We start from the raw sequence: 11,218 nt of genomic DNA, 5'->3' as shown, positions 1-11,218 counted from the left end.
AACTCACTCTGTAGACCAGGCTGGCCTCAAACACTTGCCTCTGCCTCCCAAGTGCTGGGATTAAAGGCAATGTGCCACCACTGCCAGGCCCTTCCTCTTTATTTTTCAGTTGGCCCATTACTGATAGATTTTGGGGCCGCTCTTATAACAAACGGCAAGCCCTTTCTGGAGATGGATGTCCCCTCTCTGGAGAGCTCAGGACTCAGTCAGACTGTTCATTTTTATAGAAGTATTTAACCGCTATTGCCGCTGTTGGAATCTGCCATTCAGAGGCGATAATGCCTTTCTCTAACAGGACGTTTCACTGAGAATGGAGGAGAGTATGAAGTAAGTAGATTTGAGGAGCACTGATTCAGATTTATATCACCACCCCATGTTACCGTGCAGTACCCTGAGGATTGATTTTTGGAGAGTTAATTTTTCAGAGCTGGGGAGATAGTTTAGTTGGTAAAATGCTTGGTACACAAGCATGAGGAGTTGATGTCTGGCACCCGTGTGAAAGGATATGTAATTCTGTTATGTAAGATCTAAGTGCCTAGAGACAAAGCAAGGTGGGAGAGAGAGAACATAGATGAATAGAATTCTTATCATGGACAGTAAAACAAACACTGCATTGACTTAAATCTGTGATTGCATCCTTATGCTTATAGACCTAATAATCCATGTCAGTGTGCCAATGGAATGTCCATTCACCAATACTTGAACATGAGTGTGGTGTATGAATCAGTTTCGCCTGAAAGCATGTGAGACATGGAGAATCCTGAGCTATCCTCAGACCTAGGGAGTCGAAATGGTTAACATCGTCCTCAGGTGGTCCCTACCCATAATAATGTTTGAGAATCACTATCATAAATCAGTGTATTCATGGGCTATTAATTTGCAGGAAGAAACAGAACTTAGCATGGATATAGTCCTGGGTTTTATCACAAGCACTATCAATAATAATAATAATAATAATATTAATAATAATAATAATTGTACATGTTAAATTGATGCTGTTAAATTCTGAAGGCAGGGCTTTTCTGGATATCCATGGCAAATATATGTGGCTCCCTATATAGACACATCCCTTCAACAATAAATAGGTAGTCTAGCAGTATAACTCAGGGATAAAGTGCCTAACTAGCATGTACAAGGCTCTTGGTTTGATAACCAGTGCTGCAAAAATAATGATAGCTTTGACAAAAATATATTATTTACATACATATGGACATTTTCTTCGAGGATATATTTGCACCTGTAACTGCATGCCACCTGAGTGTGTAAAGCTCTCTAGAGTCATGAATCTGCATGTTCTATCACAGGTAATGATATATTTTGTAAAATGCAGTATGGTGCCCATGCCGAGGCAACCCTTTCAGGTACCAGTCATAAGACAGGTCTAGTATAAAATGAAGCTTTGGGGGGGTATGGAAAGAGAGGGTAAGCGAATAGAGACAGAAAGAACAGAGAGGGGGGTAGAGGGAAGAGAAGAGAAGAGAGGAGAGGAGAAGAGAAGAGAAGAGAAGAGAAGAGAAGAGAAGAGAAGAGAAGAGAAGAGAAGAGAAGAGAAGAGAAGAGAAGAAGCTGGCCAGTAATGCTTGGGGGAAGGGAGAGGGGAAGGAGACAGAGAGGACAGAGGCAGGGCCTTCAGAGAGAGAAAAGGATCAGAGAGGCTCCCCAGAGGCCAAACAGTCCTTTTATACAAGCCAGGCTCTTCCCTGGCTTTTGCTAGATAACTGTTGGGCAGAGCCTAGAAGGAATGCTAAGGCACTTGTTAACAGGGAAGGCACCATGACAGAATCACTGACATCTCTATTTCCCCCATTGTTTTCAATCTGGAGCCATTATTCCAGTAGAAATTAAAATTATAGGAAGACTCAATAGCATAGAAGTTTCAGATACTAGGGGAAGCTGCACTTGATACTGAAGCATAGCTGAAGCAAAGGAAGAAGAGATCACATGTTCATGTAGAAGACAGGTTGTTAAAGGTCTCACAGGGTAATGTCTGAACCTTGAAGGTTCTAGGCCATTCTAAGCTACATGGGTACATAGCAAGACCCTGACTCAAAACAAAAGCAAAGAAACCTCACATAAAACATGCGGAACATGGTGGCACACACCTCTACTCTCAGCATTCAGAAGACTGAGGCAGGAGGACTGTGTGGATGGGATCATGCTGAGCTACAACAGTGAGACATGCATCTTCAAACACACACAGTTTCAAGGTTTGAAGGCGAAATTCCCCCACCCACAGTGTTGTGTCTGAACACTTGGCCCCCCATCTGGTGGCACTGTTTCAGGGTGTTGTGGTACATCTTTAACAAGTGGCTGACTGTGGGCATCAGAGCTCAAAAGGGATGACTGGTTCTGACTCACCTCAGTAAGAGTCTAAGTAACTTCCTACCTGGCCTTTCTTGCTTATTCCTTTCCACTTCTCCAATTTAAAGGTGGTGATAAAATAGAAGACCATGCTCTTTAGGATATGGTGCCATTGCTATACACAAAGCCTGGAGGCCGGACCTCCAGCACCACACAAACTGAATGTGGCAATCACATACCTGTAATCTTAGCCCTCAGGATGTGGAGACAGAAAGACCAGAAGTTAAGTTCATTACTGACTTGCCCAGTGTCTTCGTTCCCCCAGTTAGGAATCACCTCCAAGGTACTGTTCATAATGGAGATTCCTTAGAAAGATGTATCTGGCCTTGGAAAGAGGAGCTGTTTCTTTATAGGAGCTACCAACAGCCTCAAGGGAAATTTAATGCAAGTGATCTAGACCAAAATAGAGGATTTCTATATATTGCCATAAAACTTGATCTAAAAATTGGAACATGGTCTAACAAAAGATAGTTCTCTCTGTATGTCTCTCTCTGTCTCTGTCTGTCTATCTGTCTCTCACTCACTCACTCTCTCTCTCTATACACACACACACAAATTGAGTTTAATAATGGCTTAATATTCCTTCACTTAGCTGCTTTTGTTCAAACCTCTCCAGTTTCTTGCTGTAGGATCAGAAAGAGCAGTGATTCATTCTTGATTATTAGAAAGTCAGACTGATCACATATAACCTGATTATTGACTATGACTTGACTTGGGTGAAATGAATTCTACTGTTTGTGTCTTGCCATGGGAGAAAATGTGGGTTGGAGAGAGAAAGAAGGCAAGTGAAGGTCAGAGAAGACAATGACTTGAGGCCTTCCTTTTAGCCCCAACATTGCTTATCTGACTGTCCTATCCATGAACCCCAAAGGAAAGGCCAAAGAGTAAAGGTTGAGGAGAGGGCATCAATGAGATACTGTAAAAGCCAGAGGCTCTGAGGATATGTGTGTAAGGGGGGGGAGGGTGGCATGGACCCAGGAAAAGGTACGAAGAAGATTTTAGCCTCTGTAAGGTTTAGCCTAGTAACACAGCCTTTTAGAACATGAGCACACTCTTATGGAAACATTTCTACCTCATGGTAAAGGTACAGAAAGGACTCATCCAGGTCATCATAAGTCCTTACTTCAATACCTGTCCCCGTATTGAATGACAGACTCAAAATTAAAATCATGAAACATATACAGAAACAAATATTAGTAATTTATTCATAAGGCGGAAACAAAATATCTGCAACTCTGGAAAGTCAAGTGTCCTCATCTGTAAATGAAAATACCAAGTGCTGGTAACTATTCTCATGGGAGCCAGGGTTCTCTCTGGTCAGTAGTGTTGCTTGAGGAGAAAGAGCATTTCCCAGATCTGCCCTGTCATCTGCAGAAAAGTCAGCCAGCCAGATTTGGGTTCAAACTTCTTTATGAAGCCATCTTCCTATGAGAACAAATTGAACATTTTAAAATGGGTGGGATAATCTTCTCTCTGCTCTCAGTACCTGTAGTCATTACATTCTCACATTGTTCTCTACTCCAAGGCTAAACTCCTTTAGAAACCTTTAGAAACACTGCCCAACACTTTAGAAATATAATTTCAGCTACATATGCTAATTTTACTTCTTTTGTTTTGTAGCCACATATTAAGAAGTATCTTAGTCAAACTTCTTTTGCTGTAAAGAGACACCATGGCCAAGGCAGCTCTTAGGAAAGAAAGCATTTCATTGGGGGCAAGCCACTTTTCGGTGCCAGAGGTTAGTCCATTATCATCATGCCATGATGCATGGCGGCACACAGGTTGCTAAGAGCTATACCCTGATCTGATCCATAGGCAGAGAGAGACAGAGACAGAGACAGACAGACAGACAGACAGACAGACTTTGGAGTTGGCCTGGGCTTTTAAAACCTCAAAGCCCACCCCTTACTGACACACTTCCTCCAACAAGGCCACACCTCCTAATCCTTTTGAATATTGCCACTCCCTGATGTCTGAGCTTTCAAATATGAGCCCATGGGACCATTCTTATTCAAACCACCAGAAGTGAACAAGACAAAAAGTAATAATAATTTGAAAACATATATAATTCAATGTATATTAAGTATTTGAATACTTAATATTATATATATAATTATATATTAAGTATTTGAATACTTAATATTCTTTCAGTGTGTAGACAATATGAAATCGTTTGAGATGTTATATTCTGTTTTGCCTATCAGATATTCAAAATCCAAAGAGTAATACTTTTCTCTTCACTCAAAGGAGCTTTTTTTCTGTTGCTCATTGGCTATAAACTCTAGGGAAAAGAATTTTCTCTTTTTCTTCTCTTTATCTTTCAATTGCTTAGTACTGAAAAATATATTTATATATTGTATTCCCCTGAGAATTATAAAGACTCAAAGTTAATAAAAACTAAATCAATGTACTTGAGCCTAAAAAATGTTGATTATTTCCACTAAAATTCCCTTTGAGACTAGCCTTTTTCTTTAACTAGGAAAACCCAGCCTGGTAGAAACGATTCAAGCCTTTGAACACACACAGATACACACACACACATACAGACACACACACACACACACACACACACACACACACACACCAATGATTTGTAGCACACTGTAACAACATTTTTATAACTTAAAATCTATAATTCTATGTTGATTGGACATTACCTCCACCTTATGCTAATTTCTTTTTTATCTAATGAGTACACTGAGGCTCAGGGGACAAAGTTATCTAAGTTAACAGAACTCATTGTGTGGTAGCATAGTGTGGTTTTGGTACCTGTGAGACAGACGGGGGGATTACTGTAAGCAAGTCTTGACCACACAGTGAGTTCCAAGCCAGCCTGGGATACAAAGCAAGAAACTGTGCCACAAACTAGTAAAAGATAACATAATTCGGAGTCTGGGATGCAAACATTACACTCCTTTTTATTCACTGTATTTCAAAACAAACACAAGAAAGACTACAAACATTTATTTTTGTTATTTTGAGACAGGATCATATGTAGCCCAGGCCAGCCTAGAATTTACCAAGTAGCAAGAAATGACCTTCAACTTTTGAATCTTCTGTCTCTATCTCCTAGCCCTGGGATTACAGCCATGTCCCATCGTGGTGGGTTCAGGCAGTGCTGGGGATAGACCCCCAAGACCTTGTGCATGGTGAACAAATCCTCTGCCAACTGAAGTGTATCCCCAGTCTGTGCTTGCACATTCTCTGCATTACCAGCCCTGATATTTTTTATGTTAATATAGCAAACATTTGCTCTGCATCTTGTAAGATCTCAGATTAAAAGGTCCCTGAATGTCTATACTGTAATGGGACTAATACAGAAATAATGAATCAGATGCAGCTCCTTGAGAGTCAGAGGACTCTGGAAATCTCTGCAGATCTTGAAATTAATAGTTGTGGAATCATCAACAAACCAGGGGGAATTATCACCACTCAGGGGAATTTCCCATGTGAATAATTGACCAAGAAAATGTCTGTGTGCTGTGCGCAGGGTCAGCTGGGACACACGTGATGTAATGTCCCAACACAAAGAAGACATTGCTCATTCTCCTGTTTCCTCTTCTCTTAAAACCTTACATTCTCACGTACTTCCCACAGTCTTGGGGTATTTAGACATTTCTTGTTCCCCTTCCAGGAATATTCATAATCTAATTGCCGATAGGTAAAGTGGTAGCCTCTAAATGATCTTTTATTAACAGGATAGATAATCATTTGGCAATTAACATGCTAACTTGTTAAATATGTTCAACTTCTAAGGTAAGGAAGAGAAAAGGCTAAATGAAGATAAAAATAGTTGAAATAGATAGATAGATAGATAGATAGATAGATAGATAGATAGATAATTAAAGGAACTGCAAGCCAGGAAAAATAGATTTGTCAGGAAACAGTTATTCATTCAAATGTAAGAAAAGATAATCAGGCCTTAATAGTTGAAAGATAATTTCACTGAAGCTTAAATCACATGGATGGTAAAATACTGAGCCCTAAAATGAAGCCAGCCCTGTTTTAATTGGAGTTAGTGCTCTTCATATCTCTGCTGTGCTTCTGTACCACATCTTGCTCTGAAATTCTGAGTGTTTCCAGGCATGGTTCAAGTGTAATCCGATCACAGGTTTTGTGGTTTTTGATCAGTTTGGAGGTTTCCCTTTCAGAAAAGGAAAAAGGAAAAACTGTAAAATGTCCATTCCCCCTTCCTACTGGGCCACCTGACCATTGGCGTTGACATGTGGCTGTGTGGTCTCTACAAAATGAACCATTCAAAGTAAACTAAATCATCAGAGCAGAGTTGTCAGTGTAAGGTGACCATGCCTGTGTCTACTGGCTCACTATATAGCACTGCTTGCCGTTAGCAGATCAAGGGGTTTCTGTTAGCTGGAACACAGTATTGAGATTGATTTAAAATGATCTCAAATACTTCTTCTATCGTGTTGACAACATAAGCTCCCAGCTGTAAAAGAAAAGGTCTGAGAACCTACATAGGAACTTTGTGAAGTGTGTGTATGTGTGAGAGTGTGTGTGTGTGTGTGTGTGTGTGTGTGTGTGTGAGAGAGAGAGAGAGAGAGAGAGAGAGAGAGAGAGAGAGAGAGAGAGAGAGAGAGAGAGAGAGAGAGAGAGAGAGAGAGAAAGAGAGAGAGAGATGCTCTTTCATCTTTTTCATATCTCTATTAAGGTAGAGTTTCCCTAATATATATAATATACATATACATATATACATATATATATATTAGTATTCCATGTATAGCCCAGATACCAATTTGTAAAATACTTCTCAGAAAGTACATATATATATATATATGTATATATATATACACACACACACACACATATATATATATACATATATATATATATATATATGTATATATATATACTAATATCTCTGTGACTCCCAGATAATGAATGCATTTCTAGAGATTCTAAGAGACCATTCCAAACGCTTCATTCATTTGAATTCTAAGAATTCACACAAAATGTTAGTAAGGAGTTAGACTTTTGAGTAACAAATATTCTGTCTTCCACATGCTGCACTAGACAATAGTAACATAGTATAAACCTATAGAGCTTGTAAGGCTCTTTGCTATAGGCTCATTTGAGGCTTCTGGGCTAGAAGATACTTGTCTTCACTTAAGGTGTACACAACACAGCACAAATTTTTCTGAGTCATTCCCAGAGCCAACCAGAAGAAACATAATATCTGGCATGTTGTAGCTAGACCCAAATCAGGCCAAGTTAGAAAGAGTAGTTGGAAAGGAGGACTGACTTACAGTAAGATAGCACTAAGCAAGCAGAAGTGCGACAGCCAGTGTTCAATACAGTCGATTGCACCAAACTTTTAAATACTTGTAATTAATGAAGACATAAACAGTTTTAGAAGATAAGAAACAAACTATAATTAATCTGCTACATATAAAACTTTTCAGAGTTCCTATAAGTTAATAAATATATGCTCAACATGAAGAGAAGCTGTATTAGTAACCAAGGGGAAATGAATTAACACAAAACAACTAGGTGTATGTATTTAGTGTAACCAAGTGGAGAAATTTTATAGATTACTAGGACCTCATATTAGTTTACTTGTCCCAAGGAATGCTGGATACTCTTCACATGCTTCTGGCAGGTTTGTAATTTGGTAGAACCACTATGGAAGAGAAAACTCCAGTAATTTCAAAATGGATATATACCACGAGCAAATAACTCTACAAGCAAATGTACACCCTAGAAAACATACCTACATGCAGAGAAAGGTCTGGAAATAACATAAATAAATATACTCCAGCTGGAAGAGACCAGCTCTTCAACAACATGCACATACAACAAAACACACTAAGAACTCTTAATTTTTTTTTTTTATGGATTCTAGGGGTTGAATTAGAGATCTTGTTCACACAATACTTGGACTCCACAATTGATTTACTTCCTCAGGCCATAAAATATTCTTTAAAATGTTATTTTAAGTGCCCTGGGTTAACAAAAGCAGTTACAGAATAAATCTATATATTATTTGGGTGGGAAAGATCTTACTATGTAGCTGAAGATGACCTTGAAGTTTTGGTCATCTTATCTTTCCACAGTTCCAGTATGGGCAATTCCATGTATAGCCCGGATACCAATTTGTAAAATATTTCCCAGGAAGACTAACAATGAGGCTAAGGATACAGAATACTGATAGAACATATGCTCAGAACACATTAGGCTCCATATTTGATCCCTAGTGACAAAGGGCTGTGGGTGAGTCTGGTTAGCCACACATAATAGTGTGGTAAGACATGGAAAAAGTCAGTGTGTATGTATAAACAATGAATGTACAAAAAGGTAATGAATGTACAAAGCCATACATATGGCTGACTATTACAACACAATAAAGTACATATGACAATATTTAATACTAGCTCTTCCTGTACCAGTTCTAGATTGTCATGAGAAACCCTAGCAAAAGGCAGGCACTTGGGTACCTGCACTGCTGATATTGAAGGTATGGTTTAAAAAAAAAAAATCATGCTGTTCTCAAGCACAGACTTCACAGCTAGAATTAAAGCTGGAGACACAAATGTTCTTCAACTATAAAGAAGGGGGAGTGGGCTGGAGAGATCGCTCAGCAGGTAAGAGCACGGACTGCTCTTCCAGAGGTCCTGAGTTCAATTCCCAATAGGAAATTCTTCATTCCTATTCTTTAGTAGAGAAACATATATATATTAAAAAGACCACCACACATACCCAGCCTCCATTCTGACGTATCCACTCTCCTGTGTTATTCATTATGAATTCTGCCACAAAACTGGAAACTTGTTTGTAAGCACCTACATCCAGGGCAATCTGCTCTTGTGGAAGTTTTTTGAGGAGAACACCCCCAAAGGCAAATATAGTCACAATCCTTCCCCAGTTAATGATGCCATCTTCAAATTCTTTTTCCATCACTTGGTTGAATATTATTCTGGCAGTATCTATGGATCCCACGTGAAAGTCGTCCAAGTATGGCTTCAGATTCTCTTCAACTTCCTTCTGAACAGAGGAAGCAACTCTTTGTAGCACTCTGGACGTTTTGCTTGGAGAAGATTCAAAGGCAGGTACCTGTAGGACATACTGAAGATAGTTCTCAGCCAGGGAGTGGATATACATGAACTCATAGTCAGCCATCTTCCCTGGCAGAGCTGACAGGATCTGTCCACCTAGAGGCTGAGGAGGCAAAGACTGCAAAGATAGGGCTTGTCAGGGGAGGAACCCTAATCATATCTGGAGGTTGCTGGAATTTCTGTTTGCATCATGTCACAGTGTCCTTCCTTCTCGTCACTTTAGTGCGTGGGCTGTGTGTGAAAGCCAGAGTTCAAACTGTGAAAGAGGAAAATGTTTCAGAGCGACACACCACTTCCTCTTCCTCTTATGATTCAGTTTAAAAGTCAAAAATGAGAGGATGTGGAGAAACAAGATCCTTGTAAATAGCTGGGAACTAGAGGCCCTTCAATGTCACTCTGGCAGTAGTGCACTTGAGAAGTAGATATGCTAAGTTGGGAGGAGAAAAAGTTAGCTCCTTTCATCAATTTATAATTTCTGATAGAAAACAATCTGGCTTTAAATCCAACTCAGTACATACTTCTTTTTAAGTATTTGTTTATTTTTTCTTTGTATTTGCCTGAATGTACATATATGTATCACTGCATGAATACCCACAGAAGCTAGAAGAAGGTGTTGGATGCCTTAGAACTTGAGTTACAGACAGCCTGGTGCAGGTTCTGGGATGGAACCTGGGATCCCCTGAAACAGCAGCAAGTGTTCTTAAGTCCTGAGTCACCTCTCTAGTCCTTAAAACATTTTATATCATTATCCATTACCTGGGTTAGAAATCAGGGGAGAAATTAGGAGTACTGACCAAAGAGGCATAGTGCCTTGTCTCAGTTGTAGACAAATCCTTCTTCTTGCTTATTGTGGCTTTGGCATGAACTTGAAAAAGGAAGCCATCTAGACTGACTTTAGAGGCTTGGGGTGAAGCTAAAGGAGATGACCTAAGTACTGCTTCTGTTCACTGAGTCTGGTGAGATGTAGGTGCTTCAGGACGCTCTTCTTCATTCTGTCATGAATGAGTGATGACTTGGCTTCTCAGTTACTCCCTGACCCAGTGAGTACAGAACTTCCAGAGTCCACAATTTGAAGTTAAGAGAAAAATCTATCCTTTTGTTGCGCTCTAATAAGCAACTCTGAGAGCTTAGTGGAGATTGTGAAATCAGTGGTGAAGGCAACATTGAAACTTTGACTTGGACCTTACCTCTCCTCACCTAAGCGTGTAGCTGTGAAAGCAGTAAGGCAGGAGAACAGGAGCGACATTTGCCTGACAGCTTCAAGCTGAAGAGCTAGTGGTGGAGAAATAGAAACAATTCACGTCCACAGAACTATCAACTGTTTCCTCCTTCCATTTCCCTCCCTCCATACATGCAGCGACTTTGATTCTTTGCATCAGCGTCTTCTGAGCAACGACAAACACAGAAGAGAAATTCACTTACAACTTGTATTTATGAACCGTTACTATAAAGCTGAGAACAGAGGGAGAGAGGCGGCTTAGAGTGCTAGGAAATAGAAACTTGTGGTAGATGTGGAAACACACAAGAGTTAGTAATTCAAAGCAAGCTGACCTGTCTTAAACCTACCACACAACTGCACTAAAGGCCACAGGCCCCACCATCTATTTCCATTTGGTGACACCAAGGCAGGACTGTGAAGCCACACTCCCATACAGGCCAATGTCCTCAGAAGAAACTGGTTACACAACTTTCTGCAACATGTAGATTATATTAACCTGCTTCCTGAGAGCCCTCCAACCCCACTTCCCATGCTCTTCTTTCTTCTTCACAAGGGTCTGTCCTGAATT

The 11,218-nt window shown here is 39.9% G+C and overlaps 1 protein-coding gene across 1 annotated transcript; it reads right to left on the bottom strand.

The window, feature by feature from the left end:
• Positions 1–3,540: 3,540 nt before the first annotated feature.
• Bcl2a1 (BCL2 related protein A1) lies at positions 3,541–9,690 on the bottom strand. The gene is made up of 2 exons (XM_031343523.1): positions 9,076–9,690; positions 3,541–3,786 (listed from the first exon to the last, which is right to left on the bottom strand). The coding sequence occupies exons 1-2, from the start codon at positions 9,493–9,495 to the stop codon at positions 3,679–3,681; spliced, it is 528 nt and encodes a 175-aa protein (XP_031199383.1). The 5' UTR covers positions 9,496–9,690; the 3' UTR covers positions 3,541–3,678.
• Positions 9,691–11,218: the final 1,528 nt, after the last annotated feature.

This window comes from Mastomys coucha, unplaced genomic scaffold, assembly GCF_008632895.1.
Source record: "Mastomys coucha isolate ucsf_1 unplaced genomic scaffold, UCSF_Mcou_1 pScaffold23, whole genome shotgun sequence".
NCBI lineage: Eukaryota > Metazoa > Chordata > Mammalia > Rodentia > Muridae > Mastomys > Mastomys coucha.
Note: the sequence above shows the minus strand (reverse complement) of the source record. Positions and strands in the feature narration are given on the sequence as shown.

Bases quoted from the DNA above. Each gene is read 5' to 3' on its own strand.
- Bcl2a1 (XM_031343523.1), bottom strand. From the start codon at position 9,495: ATGGCTGACTATGAGTTCATGTATATCCACTCCCTGGCTGAGAACTAT. The intron at 3,787-9,075 runs GTATGTGTGGTG...TTGTTCTCATAG, and splicing joins TACGTCAGAATGGAGGCTGG to GAAGATGGCTTCATAAAGAA.